Source organism: Psittacula echo, assembly GCF_963264785.1.
Source record: "Psittacula echo genome assembly, chromosome: 8".
In the NCBI taxonomy this organism is placed as follows: domain Eukaryota; kingdom Metazoa; phylum Chordata; class Aves; order Psittaciformes; family Psittacidae; genus Psittacula; species Psittacula echo.
The window spans coordinates 23,115,747-23,132,611 of NC_137744.1; the positions used below are offsets into that span (position 1 = coordinate 23,115,747).

Below are 16,865 nucleotides of genomic sequence, written 5' to 3' on the forward strand. Positions count from 1 at the left end.
CCGATCGCGCCACCGACACCGGAAAACCCCCGGTGTGGGCGTGGCCCGGCGCGGGGGGCGTGTCCGGGGCGTGCCGGCGCGGGGGCTGCCGGGAAGGGCCGGCGGCGGCGGCGGCGGGGCGATGGCGGCGGAGCGCGGCCGGGGCGGTCAGCGGCGGCGGCTGTGGCTGTGAGCGGTGGCGGCGATGCGCGGCGCTCCCGGCGAGCATGGAGGACCGGTCCCACAAGGTGCTGCTGGCGCTGGTGATGCTCTTCCTCTTCGCCGTGATTGTGCTGCAGTACGTGTGCCCGGGCACCGAGTGCCAGCTCCTGCGGCTCCGCGCGCTCAGCCCCGCCGCCGCCGCCGACCCGTACCGGGCGGAGGACGAGACGCCGGCGCGGTTTGTTCCCCGTTTCAATTTCTCCGCCGGAGACTTGCTGCGGCGGGTGGACTTCAATATCAAAGGGGACGACCTGATCGTGTTCCTGCACATCCAGAAGACGGGCGGCACCACGTTCGGCCGGCACTTGGTCCGCAACATCCAGCTGGAGCAGCCCTGCGAGTGCCGCGCCGGGCAGAAGAAGTGTACCTGCCACCGGCCCGGCAAGCGGGAGACATGGCTCTTCTCCCGCTTCTCCACCGGCTGGAGCTGCGGGCTGCACGCCGACTGGACCGAGCTCACCAACTGCGTGCCCTCCGTGGTGGACAGCAAGAAGGAGGTGCGGCTCCGGCCCTCCAGGTGAGGCCGTGCGGGGGGAACCGGGCCTTTCCCCCGAGGGGGGCTTCCCGTGGACCCTCCCTCCGCTCCCCCTGCGGCGGGACGGGCGATGGACACGGCTGGCGCGGTGGTGGCGGGGATGATGCTGCGGTGTGCGGGGTAGGACGTGAGCCCCGCAGGTACGGGGCTGCAGGGGCGGGGCGGCAGCCAGGGCACCCCCTGCTCTGCCGCGAATGAGGAGTTCTAAACGATGTCCCACGGGCTGTCGCGATTGTAACTGCAGGTGGGGAAAGACCCGAGTGACAGAGCCCGGTGACACCGGACAGGCCTGGCAGCCCCATGGCTCGGCGGCCCCCGGCTTTTGTCCGGCTCATCCAGAGGCGAGGGTCCTCCCGGACCCCTGCCGTCCGCCCCAGAGCTTCTCCATCTCCAGCAGGTACTGAGCTCCCCGGGTTTGCCGGGAATTAACATTGGTTTTGGGAGTGTTCATGAGCCTCTGCGTCTTGTTCCACTTGAAGTTTAGCTTACCTTGCAAAGTAAAGGTTAATCTTGTGGCTGAATTCCCTGCAACATTGGCATTGTCCTTCAGCCCTAACCTTGTTTACTTTGTGTTTGCGTTTTGGGTTGTAGTGACACCGCATCCCTGCACCTTGCTTTTGCAGTTACTGACCTCGCCCGGCCATAGCTGGGTGGTTGCCTGAATGCTGCCCCTGCCTTTCTAAAGCCCTTCCCCTGGGCAGCGAGAAGCCGCTGGCTCTGCTCCTGGAGCTGTTTGGTTACAGCCTGCCTTCAGTTGCAACAGAGCGAGCCGCTTGTCCGCGGCATTGCACGCAGAGGTACCCTGCAACAGAGGTTTAGTGTCTTTTCATACTGCTTCGCTGGGAAATGCGAAACTAGGATATCACTCCTACTGCACCGTTAGACTGATGGCAGGTCCCCTTACAATGAGGGGACTGTGATATATCATGCTATCTGAAGTCAAGTCTAAGCACAGATTCACTTGAAATAGGAAGCAATTTCTTTCTAGAATTCCTTTTATATAGTGTGACACTACACTGCCATCTAGTAGAAAAATGGTTCACGTCATTATCTGCCTGTAGCCCAGCAGCAGCGCTTGGAGACTTGGCTATTGTGATTCCTGCTCTTTTGTTTCCCTGACTGCTTCAAAATTTCATCATCTCCTTTTTGTGACATCCCATTTGCAAACATCGGGAAATGATTCCAGCCCCCTTTGGGTCTATTAGCTTCCTGTTTTCAGGCTGCCGAGCCTTGCAGGCTCCGGTGTTTATTTTACCTGTCCTATAAATATGTTGTTTGTCAGCAGAAATGGAAATTGCATAACGTGCACTCTCTTTGCGGAGCAGCTTCAGGTGATCCTTCTTTCTCTTCCCTCAGAGGTGGGCCTGGCCTGCAGAGTTGTAGCTGTGGAGCAGGGATTTCCTTCCTTCCCCAGGGACAGGTCATCTGTGTCTGTGCTCAGGCTTAGTTGTGTCTGGAAGAACGGGAGACTCCTTGTCCTGAACCCACCACCTTAGGCAGGAGGGAGCGCCCGGCTTGGAGAGCTGAGATTTCAGTCTGTACCTTTCGGCTTTGTGGTTTTTGGTGTGTGTTCTCAAAACCTGCTTTTCTGAGTCAAAATAGAAGAGCTGTGAGTACCTGTCCAGGAGTTCAGAGCAATGCTTCCTTGTCCAGCCGATGATGTATGTTGTCAAAGCCAGCTTCTGAGAGGTCACTGGGACTTGTGACTTGGGACTGAAGCCAGGAGAGAGGAAGCTGTGATTATTCTGTGTTCGGTAGAGGTCTGCTTTCCCAAAGGCTTCAGAATGATGTTATATTTTTAATAACCTAATTACACAGCTTGCTTGTTCTCCAAATAATGCCTTGACAAGCAGTTATTTGAACTGCAGCTTCTAAATGTTGAAAAGTACAGGAAGAGAAGAAGTTCTTAAATGCACAGTGGCCCTTCAAGTCTTCCTGCCCGTTGTCATACCTTGACTTTAATTTTGTGATCCTGATTCAGCAACATTCAGCTGACAACTAATTAATTAGAACCTATTCCTAGAGCCAGGCACAGGTGCTAATGTGGACAGAGAATAGATGCTTCCAGAGCAGGTGTGGGATGTAGGGGGTCTGAGTGGAGTAGCTGTGCGATGAGGAGGCCTGAGTGGAGACCAGTGGGGCCAGCCCCAGCTCCAGCAGTGGGGTTCTGGGAGGACCATGCTGTGTGTGTTGCTGTTGAGCTACACAATGCAGTCTGTAGGTACTGGCTTGGGGCTGTGTAGCCTTGTCTGATAATAGCCAAATCAGTGGTGGTTGTGCCAGCAAACTTTTTAGCTTGTACCTGTGTGTTTGCAGGAGTTTGCCTTGTGGGGCATGGAGAGCCTACTTGTCAGATTGCTGTTAGCTGGGGCCTTCTGTCTGATTGAGAGTTGAGCCTTTGTTAGGCTGGAGAATCCCCTGGCCTGGACCTTGTGATGCTCAGCACTAGGTACAGAGCATCACCTTGGTAGTATCTGGAGGATATGCTCATAAAGAACCCTGTTGCCTGCAGCATTTATCCTCCAGTTTGTGCTCTTCATCTCATCCCTGGTTTGGGTCTGTCTCTGTTTGGAAGTTGCAGGCTTGAAGGGCAGATTCCTTCACTGGAGCAGTAGAAACACTCAGGATGACTGTTGTGATACTTGTTTTGGATTTAACCTGGTGATGTTTTCCTGAATATGAAAGCATATAGGTTCCCAAAACTTGCTTTCCTTTGTAGTAGTGGCTTTTGTTCCTTATAAAACAGCTAAATAGTTCTCCCTCTCCTCCTTTAGTCCTTCCTTTCCTAGAGGGGCATGAATCTCCGAGTGTGGGGAGAGGGATTTATTGGTTTTGCCTCCTTGGGGCCCATCTGGGTGTACTGTATGCTCCCGTTCCTGCTTGTCTACTGTTGCACCAGTGCTGCTCACCCCTGGGCATCTAGAAGCCTTAGGAGAGAAGGTGCAGCATAGCTTATGCATTGATTGCTCTGGCTTTGCTGCTTGGGAGGTTGGTGGAATGTGCTGATGGTGGTGGCAGAAAGGAGAGGTTTGTCTGGGCTGCTTGGCATCAATGGTGAGAAAGGAGAAATGTGCCTTTTCCTAGTCATGAGTGACTGACTTGGGTCACTTGATTGATTGTGGAAGCCTCAAAGCTCTTGGCACACTAAACGGAGGCAGCGTCCAAAGGAATTGTGCATGAGAGCATCACAGAACCGAGGTTTCACTTGGCTCTGGCTAATTATTATGGGGAGTATCTACTGAACTTGTCTATAGCAATAAATCCAATGGCACCATTGCAAGAAACAAAAGGCCTTGGGGTTAGACTGGAAAATGTAATGAGACATGGGAGCAGATACAGATACTTACGTTCTGAAGTGGTGTCTTGCCTTTTAACCTTGTTGGGTGAGAGAGTTGGCTGTGGGTAAAGGTCCGGCTGTATTTGGGGTCCCCCCGGCTAGTGTTAAATGGAAGTGATGCTCTCTGTTGAGAGTTTGTGGAGGAGCCCCTGGAGCCAGGAGGTCTGAGAGTGGAAGAAATCTTATGCTGCTGGTACAGCCCTGTTGGACCAGGACCAGGGATGGTGCTTACTGGTTTTTGGGAGGTCTGATGCTGGCACCATGTTGTTGTAATGTGGGACAGAAGCCCCTGGTGATGCATGGGTGTTCTCGTCTTGTCCCTGCATGTTAGTTAAACTCTTCCAAGTTAAGCCTTATGAAAATCTGAAGAAAAGATGCATTAAGACATTTCCCGGCAAACTGGAAGCATTTACTGTGTGTGGCTCTGTTGGTTGAACAGGTTAAGCCTCATGCTTTTGGAAGCGTGGTGCTATTTGCATCTGCAGATCTCGTCTGCTGTATTGCTGAGATGAAGTTAGTTTTCCCCCCGCCAGCCCTCATAGTGTTCTGCTTTGTATCGATAGCTGCAGAGGTGCTGATAACACAACAGTGCTTTGGCTGCTGCTGAGCAGCACTCCCCAGCATTAAGCCACATCCAGCCTGGCCTTGAACACTGCCAGGGATGGGGCAGCCACAGCTTCTCTGGGCACCCTGTGCCAGCGCCTCAGCTCCCTCACAGGGAAGAGCTTCTGCCTAAGAGCTCATCTCAGTCCCCCTGCTGGCAGGTTAAAGCCATTCCCCTTGGCCTGGCCCTGTATATCCTTATAAAAAGCCCCTCTCTGGATTTTTGCAGGCAGGAGAGCTGCTGCACCCCAAGGCTTGAGGTGCATAATAAAGGCTTTGGCAGGAGGTGGACAATTTAAACCCTCTGGATGTGCTGGTGGAGCAGACACCATTTCCAAGGATGGAGTCCCCCAGCCTGGCCAGAGGGGATGCTCAGGGCAGGGAGGGCACTGTGACTGCTGCAGGGTGAGGGATGCAGTGGGAAAACCTAGAGAGCAAAAATAGGGGTGTTGAGGGGAAGGGCAGGGGATTATCTTCATGGATACAAATGGTTCCTTCACCTAACTCCATTACAGGGCCTGACCTTGAAAGTCTTGGTTCTGAACTTCAGCTCGTGGTTCTTTAAGTGTGGACGATAGGACTTGTAAAGCTCTTTAAATTGATATCGCTGCTTTTGCCGATAAAGTGTTGGACTTCTTAAAGGGATTAAAAAAAATCACTTTTCAAATTAGGTCTCTGCAGTTCTCCTTTAAATCTTTAATACAGCACAAATGAACTTTGGGTTATTTAAAAGTGTATGTTTCCTACTGCCTTTTACTTTGCATGTGGAGGATTTTTCCTGTGGGTAGAGAGATGTTAATTGTTGCAAGAATAAATCCCAGTGATCACAGTAGAGCAAGAAATGAGGGACAGACGTTATCCCTTGCACTGTTTATTCCCGCGCGTTGGTCCTCTCTAAAGAAGAGAGTGGGAATGCGAGCACCGTGGCATGGTGCTGTTGTACTGAGACGTGATTACCTTTTCTTCAAAAGGTGCCTTTCTGCTATGTCTTTTCTGGGAATTTATAAATATTAAAATGAACCTGTAAGTACATGCTTTAACTGCATCAAAATAGCCACAGATTGTGCCTTGTGATCCCTCTTTGTTGGTTTATAACCTTTAGTAAAGGTTATTAAAGACACTCAGAAGTCAGGCACTGCCAATAGGTGACTTCTTTTTGTTGAAAGGCAGGGTTTTAAGTTGAACAAGTTGAGCATCAGTTCCGAGGCGTATTAACTGACGTTAATTTGTACCTCATTTATTTAACCTGAATTGTCAGGAATCATGTTCTCTACTGATGTAAATGGTGGCAAAAAGGACTTATTAGTAGATTTGATTGCTTTTTAAATTTAACTAGCAGAGATGCGCTGGCATGCCTGAGAGAATCGGTCTGTTTCTTGTGAACAGTTCAGTGCCTAATGAATCACTTCAATGTACTTTTCTGAAGGAAAGCAGAGCAATTTAAATGTGCAATGCATTGATTTACCTCAAATGGATTAGGCCTCTGTGTGCAGTCCTTTGCATTAATTTCCTTTCTCCACAACTGTAATAATAAAGGCAGCGTTTCTGTTATGGCTTCAGCCCAAATTAGCTCCCGTAACTTGCTAGAAAGCAAAATAATTAATATGTGGCTGAAAATGGGCTGCAGGAATGGATCGTTCTGAGAGGACATGGGTCGCGGGAAGTGCCGCCGGGTTCAGGATGCTGCTGGGAGCTGTGCCGAGGGCAGGAGCATGGCTGGGACCCGGCAGTGGCTGGCTGCATGCCCTGTCCTCCCTCTACCTCTGATGGAGTGTGAGGAGGAGAAGAATGTGTCTGACCTACTGATGATTTATTTCTGGACTTTATTTGGAGGGGGAGGAAAAAGTCTTTGTGATTTGGGCAACTTTGGTTTTTTTTTTTTGTTAATTCTTTTTTTGGATGTAGCCAGGTTTGTGCATTAGGATGTCTGAGGAAACAACACTGAGGTCTGTAACTGCAGCAGATTCGAGCATCTTTTATCACTGTAGCAACTTTTCAGTCCCCTCTTCCTTTCCCTGTGACATCCAGTCTGCAGTGCTGGGCTGGCTCTGTCCTTGCAGAGCAGCCAGGACACAAAACTGGGTAATTCCTTATTTAACCACTTAGCCGCAGAAATGGCACCAGGCTTTGTTTCACTCTCTGGGTATTACTGTGGCCGAGCAGCCTTTTTTGGAATTACCCTTGTAGGCTTCTTACATACTTGTGAGGATTAATTTCCCTATCCCTTCTCAACCAGTGAATTCCCATCGCTGGGCAGCTGTCTGCCCAGATGTAAACCTGCAGGGAAGCCAAGCGATGGAGCATCCCCAGCCGCTGCCTTCCTCCCTCGGGAGCTCATTTCCCTGCTCCCAGTTTGGGGCTGCTTGCCTGATGGATGGAAGCAAAACTGACGAGGGCAGGGATGGCATTTTCACATGGGAGGATGAAGGCAGTACGGTGACGGGGATGGGGAGGCAGTGCTTCTCCTGCCTCCTTCCTCCTCTTCATCTTCCTTGGCAGCTGGGACCGGAGCGTGGATCATTGTTTGTGATTGATTTGCTGATGCTGGCAGTTGCACGCTGTGTTCTGGGGCTAACAGGGTAGCACCGAATTATTCAGGCGTTAGTGAAACGAATCACATTTGTGATGAGTAATAAGTAGCAGACTTTGGTATTTATGAATAATTAACACAGTAAAGTTTTTCTTGGACGTGAAGAAATGATTTAATTTCTACTGTGAACGCTCTGTAAAATTAATGAAAGATTAACTTTGCATTTGCTAATATGAGCCTGGGAAGCCAAAGCAATCTCTTTTTCTGTGTTTCAGTTTATACTGCTGATGTAAACAGGGAATGTGTGATTCCTTCAATGGATTTTCCCTGTGTGGGACCTGTGTTTAACAGAGTGGGATGTTTTCTGATGGAATAAAAGGTCTATTGGTAAACACTTCACTCGCTGACGTGAGTTTCCATCCACTCACATTATCTCTGAGTGGGTACCGAGTGTATGTGTATAACAAGAAAATGGCTATTAATGAGTGGCAATTAGGACCAGCTTTATTTTTCTTCTCTGACTCAGATTTCTTCCTCATAGTTTTAAAGAGAGAATCCATTTACGATATTGCTTATATACAGCTTGGAGTGTAATCTCCATTTATTTAGTCTTGGAGGAAAGAAAATCATTAGTCTTTAGAGACCTATAAATCATAAGATTCATTTGGGGTGAGACTCAAACCATGTTACTCCTTGGTTTTCAGCTGCTTATCCAGCTCTAAAGGAGCCAAACTTCTGATGTGATATAGCTAAATATATACAGCTATGAGGGAGATGATCTTGCAGCATTAAATGATTTTGCACATTTCCATGAAAGCATGAGGACAGCTCTGCCTTTTGTGAGATCCTTGTACCAAATGCTCCTCATTTCCCATAATCAAAAGGACTGTGAAGTTTTGATGCTTTTTCGAGCTCCAAGTTGCTGGATGAGCAGTTCTTCCTTCGCTCCATTTTGTGTTGGGTTATATGAAAACATTGGAGTCTGAGTTTGAACTGTTTCAGTAAATGCCCAAATCAAGTGACCAAAGCACTCGCAGTGACCGGTTTTCTCCAGCTTCCTTGCGTCCAAAGGAAAGCAACTGTTTTATTAACCCGTGTCTATTAAGGAAAACAGCATTTCCATGGTCAAAGCCGGAGAAGCTGCTTTTGAGAGTTGCTTTTTCAGGGTAACTGAGGGGAGAGCATTTCCTTTGGCCTGTGGGAAAGCTGCTCCCTGGAGCAATCCCAAGCCACTCGGAAGTTGGAAACTGGTTTAGTTTTGGTTTGGTTTTTGTCGTGTGGGTTCCGAGGAGGGTATTGGGAATGTGCTTTTGTGTCCTGCTGGAGAAACACGTACCAGGTACTGACTTCTTCCCTTCTTTGGCAGCAGCTAACTCATCCTGACAGGGGAGATGCTGCTGGAGTCGTCCTCCCACAGTACTCATTGCCCAGGGGGGGACTTAAATGGGGCTGGATGTGGGTGAAGGCATCTGTCTACGTGATGCTCCCAGAGGAGTGTCAGGCTTTGCTCTTCCTGGAACTGATGTCACCAAGTGTGGATGGTGAGGAAGATGCCTGTGTGGCTCCTGCCTCTCACTGAGCTGTTTGTTTTTCTGTGGGGGTGTTGAATTCAATCAGTACAGTGGTAGCATGGAGAAGTAAGACTAAAGTGCTCAAGGAAATGTCAGACATAACAGGATGCGTCTGCCTGATGATAGCTGAGTGACTTGCAAAAACATAAATGGCATTAAATTAGGCTTTAACTCCTTCAGTTCTTGTGTGCTGCAAATCAGTCCCTGGTAAGAGATAAAGCTTTAGTGCTGGCATGATCTCCCTGTGACATTTTCTCTTTTCCTAACTGTGCTTTTGTCAGGGCAGGTGTACCTATGTGAACAACGTTCCTTGTCTACAAGCATGGAGAAGTGCATTGGACCTGAGGTTTGGTACAATGCAGCTTTTGGGAAAATCTGCCCTAAATATTTAATGTATTTATTGGGACATTGAATTGAAGGTGCATAACTGAGAACAGGGCGGATATTTGTGGGGAAGGATTGGAAAAAGGTTGCCCATCACTAGGTTTAAGATGTGTGCAAACGATGTCTTGTCAAGCCTGAATTCTTATTGTATGAACAAAAGTACTTAAATCTATTGCTTAAGCATATACTTAGGGTGTTTAAATGTACTGCAAAGCACTTTGCAGAAGAGGGGTCAGTCTAATGGTGTGAGCACCTTTTGTTAGCCTGTGGTATGAAGTTTCCTGCTGTGCAGAGCTGGGATTTCATGTGTCTTTGCTTTTGATCGTGTTTTCCCTGCTCTACTTGTCCTTTCCTTACAACCTGGAACTAGTCAGTGCTGTAGCTGTGTGTGTGCTCCAACACGAGCAGAGGGTGTAGGGGCTGGAGACTTGCTGAGAGGTGAAAAATGAGATTCTCTGTTACAGGAACCCAAGACCTAGAGAGCAGCTTTGGGTAAGTTGATGCATCCCTGGGACAGTGTCTGTCCTGGCTCGTATGGCAGGTTTGGGTTGGGGACCTGGGGAACCAGAAGCAGCGTCTCTTTCAGACTGCATAACAGCCAGGCCTCTGCAGGAGAAGGCTGTGGGAACCAGTGAGTTTCCTGGGTGGGTTTGGTTTGGATGTAGGGAAAAAGGGGGGGTTAGATGTCTTTTCCACCAGCACTGGGAAAGCGAACCCAAAAGACCAGCGCCATCTGACCTGAATCTGGACCTCCCGTCGGACAATCCCCTTTATAAAATTGGTCAGTATATCAGGCAGCACAGAGGGAGAAACCCAAACACACAGAAAGGATTTAGGAATAGCAGAGCTCATGGTGAGATAAAAACTTCTCAGAACCCGGATTATGGAAGGATCTGGCTATTCCTAACCTATATAAGCAGATTCTCTGTTGACTGCAGTGGCTTGGCAGTCGCTGAGGATTTGATTGGGTGCTTAGCCCATCCTGCTGCTCTCCCACATACAGCTCGGGTCCGGAAATTGAGGTTTAAGGGTGATGACAACTTGTGTATTAAGTGTTGCAAATTATCTGTGCTTTGGAAACTGCAGATATGGGCTTTCGTAGGCAATCTAAGGCTCTCTTCTTTCTTGTCTGAAAGGCTGGTTTTGCTTTTCCTGCCATGGAATTAGCAGGACAGTTTTGCTTCTGCTTTTGCTCACCTATCACCTGAAGTGATGAAGGTGAATTGCTTCCTGCAGTAAACCTGTGTATTTGTGGCAGTGTGAAGTACAGGATCTTAATTTAGTTCTTCCCTTAAAGTATAAATATTTGATGTCCTATATAACATTCTATCAAGATAAGTGGAATTCTGGTCTCTTTACTCCTGTGATCAGAAGTCTTTAAAGGATACTTGTATGTCTCAGTACATACTGGAATCCCAGTACTTGCTGCCTACAACAGAGGGTCGGTTGGTTAAACCCAAGACCTAGCTTCTGGTGATGATGGATATTCAAACTGAAGTCTGCTCATTGACAGAAACTAAAAGAAGCTGTGAAGCAAGTTGCTCTCTTTGGCATAGCCAGACTGCTTCCTGGGGACTCTCACCTCTCAGCTTACCTAGAACCTGTTTCCTTAATGAGGACAGCTTTGGGGTGGAAACCTCATCTCCTCCCTGCAAGCACGGAGCAGGTAGAAGTCACTGGACATGTGAGCATTTGCAGATGGCTTTTTCTGTCTAGGGCTGCATCTCTTCCAGTGTGGCAAAGCGCTTTGGTTGTGGCAGGGAACTGACTTCATTTCCTATGGAGAGGGAAAGCGGGTGTCTGGGCTGTGATGCCAAGGCAGCAATTGCAGTTGTGGGCTGCCAGAAGTCATTGCCTTTTTGTATTTATGGGAGTTTGTGTTGGGCTCTGTTACAGGATTTGGGAGAAGCGCTGTCTTTTGAAAGTGGGTTGTGGTAGGATTTATAAATGCTGAAGAGCATTCCGTTTACCAAGGGCATGACCTGTGCTGGTGTAAGTGGTCCTAAAACGTGCAGTGTGCTAGCCAGTGGGAGCCAGTTTGGGATGTTTGGAGAAGGGGGGAGCAAAACAGGTTTTTTAGCTCCTATGGACAACACGCTTTTACTTTACAAGTTGTTTCTCATCTTCACTTGAGCAGCTGAGATGAAACATCCCTTTCTGTTGAGAACAAAAGCAGAAGCCTTCTTCACTTTAATGCAGGTACCGGGACTGGGATGTGCTGCAGCCACTCATTGCATGGCTTGGCTTTGGTCCCTGGCTGTGGTGTTGGAGTGCGCACTGCAGCTCAGGAAGGGGTTTGAAGTCCCTGGTCTAGACTGACGCCTGTCCCTGGCCCAGAGCAAGTGAACATCACTCCAGCAGCACCATCAGCTCTTCAGGGTCACCTCCAGCAGTCACAGAGAGGAATGGCAGGAGCCTGCCTCTTCCCTCCCCTGTTTAAAGACTGGGACTCTCTTACTGGTCTGTATTTTCTATAGGTGTTCTGTGTTAGCCAAGAGCAGCCTTTCTGCAAGCTCCGCTGCTCCGTGGGCTGGGAGTATGGTGAGGATGTGCCTAGCAGAGATTTTGTGGTGAAATCGGTTGTTGCTGCACTTGAACACTAACCTGAGGGGGTTTTTCCTCTCTCTGTCTTTAAACAAGCTATTTTTTTTCCCCACTAATGGAAAATTTCGACTTGTCCTCCACTTAACCACAGTTGAGGCTTTTTCCAGGAAAGCAGAATGAATCAGGAACCCTTCCCTCTTCTGCTGCTTTGTGTGCTAAGCTAATTGTGTTATTTTTATTGTGGGTTTTGATTGCATAAAGGCCCCCCTTCTGTCCCCACCAAACTGGCACTGTTTTCCAGATGAGAGGACAGACAAGATCAGGTGATGCTTCTACCTCCAGGGCTGTGTTATCCCCAGACCTTCAGAGTTTGGAAATCATGGATTTAGAAGATGATGAAGCTGAACAAGGGCAGACAGACACTTCCTGCAGCACAGCACTTTAGTATGGGCTGAGGGGTTTCCATTCAACTCACAGAACCCCAGCCCGGTTTGTGTTGGAAGGGACCTTAAAGCTCCTCCAGCTCCAACCCCTGCCACGGGCAGGGACCCCTTCCACTAGAGCAGCTTGCTCCAAGCCCCTGTGTCCAACCTGGCCTTGAACACTGCCAGGGATGGGGCAGCCACAGCTTCTCTGGGCACCCTGTGCCAGCGCCTCAGCACCCTCACAGGGAAGAGCTTCTGCCTAAGAGCTCATCTCAGTCTCCCCTCGGGCAGGTTCAAGCCATTCCCCTTGTCCTGTCCCTACAGGCCCTTATCCAAAGCCCCTCTCCAGGTTTCCTGCAGCCCCTTCAGGCACTGGAGCTGCTCTAAGGTCTCCCCTTAAGGAGCCCTCTGTTTTCTAGGCTGAACACAAATAATGTGTAGGATGAGCATGCAGGAGCACAAAGACAACTCAGATCTTACCGTCTGACGCAGGGAAAGGCAGCTGCCAGGCAGCCTCCTTGGTGCTGCTCAGCTCCCTTGCTGCTGCTCTCTTCTTGCAGCTCCAGCACTGGAGAAGTCCTAGAGGTTTGTTCTTGGTTGTTTCACCTTTCACATAGACTAGATCCTCTCTAGGTTGGTGTCTTGAAGCATAGCTTTGAAAATCAAATAGCAAATGACTGCACTCTAATGGATGTTACTGCACTAAACGTTGTATTATAGAAGTCACTGTGGTTAAGTGGAGTATCTCTGAAATCTTGGTAAAAACAAGATGTTTGTGTTCCCCTCTAATTTTTGTGGAGAGCCATTTAGATATTTTCCAGATTAGGGCATAATGGAACTGCTAGCTATAAATGTTCAGAGGAATCCATTACACATGGTGATTTAGTGGTTAGTCGCAATTACTTCGGAGCCACAGTGTCACATTTAACACCAGCCTTCAAAACCATGTATTGTTAAATCTGGGCGTCCTTCCTGCGAGATGCTCCTCCAGGCTCCCAGAGAAGGAAAAGACATTTTGTACAGCAAGATACAAAGGCAATTTGAGGAGACCGGCTGATGCTGGAGGAAGGACTCGGTGTAAGTAGAGGTAGCGAAGGATGGAGCTCGAGCAGGACAGTCCATATGCTGCCAGCCTGGGTCCTGCTCCTGCTTGGGACAGCAAAGAGCTGGTCTGGTCGAGATCTAGACTGGTGGTTTTGTTAGTGGAGATGTTCCTGCAGGTTCACTGAAGGCACCCTCAGCTCTAGAGCTGTAGCCCATAATTAGAGCCACTTCTGCATAACAGAAGTGTTAGCAGCGATTTTCGCTTACACATAGGCACCTGCTTTACCCACAGCCTGTGAGCAGAGGCTGGTACCCCTGTCTAGCTTCTAAACCACCACATTTTCCCTGCGATGCCTACCTGCTCGCTGTAGTTGGCTGCCCATTCCCATATCTGATCCAGTGGGAGCGATGTGCTGCACTTGAGCTGCACCTCCTGGGGTGGAAGTTACTGCTCTCGACTGAATGACCCGTGTTTTGCTGGGTTGTGTTTGCTGAGCAAAGGCTTTATGCCCTGCAGGGCTGTGTGTTTCCTTGTTCTCAGCTTGTGAGTTGAAAGCGAGTTCATCTTCAGGCTCCTGTAGCACTCTGCGTCACAGGTTTTTAAGCCCAGGGTGGAGGTTGTCAGAATGGAGTGTGTAAACCTGGGATTTAGAGGATGAGTGAGTAACTCCCATTAAATTTGTGTGTCTTTGGAGACTCAGAACAAGATTTGGATTGAGGGATGAGCACATGTGGTTGGACATCCCAGAGCTCCTCCGTTGTCTTTATTGTCTGAGCATATTTGTTTCTGCAGTGGTTGGTGTTAGAGGTGCCTGCAGGATACCTGGAAGTGCTTCACTGCCAATATTTTAATAGCCGTGATTTGATAATGCATTTAAAAAAGAACATTATTTGGGATTGCTGAGGCTGGGCCTTGGGTTGGTTTTCTTCTTGATACCTGGAGAAAATATTGGATTCTAGGTGAATGCAGACTTGAAGGTGTCAGTGCCCTGATCAATAGCTGAGTTTACCAGTAAAGCTTTGTAAAACATCTAGGAATTTATAGCTAATTCAGGTCAGGAACTCCCCCTTCTCACCAGCTGCTCAGAAATGGGAGCAGTTTAAAGCCTGTGTAACCCACAGATCATCTAACCCTTCCATCCCCTTTGGTTTAGAATGGTCCTTTCATTCCTGCGCGCAAGATAGGCTTTTAGAAGAGGTGATGTTGGAGGACTTCAATTTCGTGTTGAAATCAGAGTTTTCTGGGAGCTGCAGCATAGCAGCGAGGTTGCCGGGAGCTTGAACTGCCTGGGGAAGGAATCTGGACTTGTCTGTCGTGCCTCCGGCAGCTCATAATATCATAGAATCAACTGGGTTGGAAAAGACCTTTAAGATCATCAAATCCAACCATTCCCCAGCACTGCCAAGGTCACAGGGACCACCTGGACATTTTCAGTGCCCTCCAGATGCCTCCAGGAGCAAGCCAAGGGTGAGGGCACTGGAGCTGGTGCAGGGTCTTGTTTTAGCTGTCATCGTTAGCAACATGCTGGGCTTTGTTTTGGGGATGCGAGAGCATTTTGTGATCTCCAAAGCATTCTGTAGAGCAGCAGTGTATAGCAGTGATAGTGCATAAACCAGATCTGTAGTATTGCTTTCTCAGTGTATTTTCTTGATGTTTTCTTCGAAACTAATTCCTCTTGGCGTCTCGAATGAGCACATGCATCACTGCCAACATTTCCTTAAAATCAGATCTGGTACTTACAGTTTTTTACCATTGCTTTTAAAGGACTATTTTAACTTTTCCAGTAGGCTCTGTTCATCCCGCTCTGATGACTTCCCTGTGTAATTGCTTTAGTATTGCACTGCATTCTGCTTTCACGTTTTAATTGGCAATCAGATCATGCTTATGGTGGAGGAGAGAGGGAATGTCACTATGGAACTGGAGGCAGAGATTTGGACCACTGTGTTTTCATTTAATGGGGAAAGTACCTCATACTTCTCTATAAACTGTACCTCCCACAACAACAAATGCTGCCTGCTGAAATGAAGTCTGTCAGATGTATGATGCACACTTCAACTCTCTTTTTAAAGCGCAGTATATTGGGGCATTGATGGTGACTAGTGAAGACTTGGTGCTGTGCACAGCTGAGGAGGAGGGTTGGTGTGGGTACCACAGTAGGGATGTGGTCAGAGGAGCCTTTCCTCCTCTGGTTCCCAGTGGGTTGGGTGAGGAGGGTCTCACCTTGGCTAATGGGCTGTTCTGTGCCCTCTTCTGTGCCCATGGGCTTTGCATGGCAAACTGGTCAACCTGATATTAACACTGCAGTGAGATGAGTATGATCAAGATGATTTCAAGGTTAAAGCTTCTTCGCAGTGGGTTGGGATGCCCCCTCTGCACTTATATTCCCCAATGGATGCTTAGATGCAGCTTTCATGTATTTGTTTTGCACTGGGAGATGGCACAGTGTAGAGATGCACCTAAAACCAGGCAGCAAAACTGCCCATGCTTCTGCCAACTGCATAGAACCCCAGCCTGGTTTGTGTCGAAGGGACCTTAAAGCTCCTCCAGCTCCAACCCCTGCCACGGGCAGGGACCCCTTCCACTGGAGCAGCTTGCTCCAAGCCCCTGTGTCCAACCTGGCCTTGAACACTGCCAGGGATGGGGCAGCCACAGCTTCTCTGGGCACCCTGTGCCAGCGCCTCAGCACCCTCACAGGGAAGAGCTTCTGCCTAAGAGCTCATCTCAGTCTCCCCTCAGGCAGGTTCTTGCCCTGGGTCCTGTTTAAACCACCCAGCCAATTCTGTTAGCAGATGAACACTTCAGCTCTGCTCAGTTAATGTATAAATAGCTTTTGATACAGGAGTTTAGCCTGCGCAAATGCCATAATGTCTTGTCTGTGATGGTTCCTGCACTTAATATTTTAGGGTTCTTAGGGTATGGCACAGACTACTATTGATTGCTTCTCACAGGTGCCTGTAGTTAGCATAAAACAGGAATGCACAACTTGTGCTGTGAGCACTTATTTATAGATATCTTGGAGCATCCAAGGAGCCTTGGAGGGCACAGTTTGGGTCCTTCTGTGTGAGGATCTGTCCTCATGACATCCTAGTACCTGAATCAGGGAGGTCAGAGCAAATCCTCTAGTCCTTCCTCATCAGGAAGCACCTCTGGAGCTGGCTGCAGCGGAAAGGAGGCACAAAGGAACAGCAAAGCCACTTTTGCCTAACAACTGAGAGTCTCATCCTTCCCAGGCATTGTCACTTGGAGGTCACATTGATGCAAATATGCTGTGCCGTGTGCGGGGAGAGCATCCATCCTTCCTGCCACTTCCCCCTTTTGATATGCGTGCTGCACAGCCCTGGAATTCAACTTCATCAGAGGGAGGAATGTTTGTACCGAGATTGGCTGATGTATTTATTTTACCCAGCATTAATTTATAAACTCTGTCTCTACCTGGAGAAGTTTGAATAGCGTTAGAAACCCAGTGTATGGCAGATACTGATGGAATTTGATCTGGGAAGCTGGATGGAGAATTCAGATTGGAATTGCAAGGCTGCCTGTGGTCCTGTAGGAGCTGCAGTTGGGAACGTTGTGTCCCCTGGAATAATGCAGCCTAATTGGGATTTCATTTTTTATTTACTACAGGTATCCATGTTTTATTTGCTACAGGCATCCAAAACATGCTTAACACAGCATCTGTGTATGTCTTAA

General features: G+C 48.7%; 1 protein-coding gene across 1 annotated transcript in view; it reads left to right on the forward strand.

Annotated features, from left to right (window-relative positions):
• Positions 1–206: 206 nt before the first annotated feature.
• The window catches only part of HS6ST2 (heparan sulfate 6-O-sulfotransferase 2), a gene marked incomplete at its 5' end in the record, with an annotated part of 121,142 nt that continues 104,483 nt past the window's right edge, over positions 207–16,865 (forward strand). The window contains one exon of the mRNA XM_080624795.1: positions 207–718. Within this exon, the coding sequence (XP_080480921.1) occupies positions 207–718 (512 nt within the window). The remainder of the gene's footprint in view (positions 719–16,865) is intronic.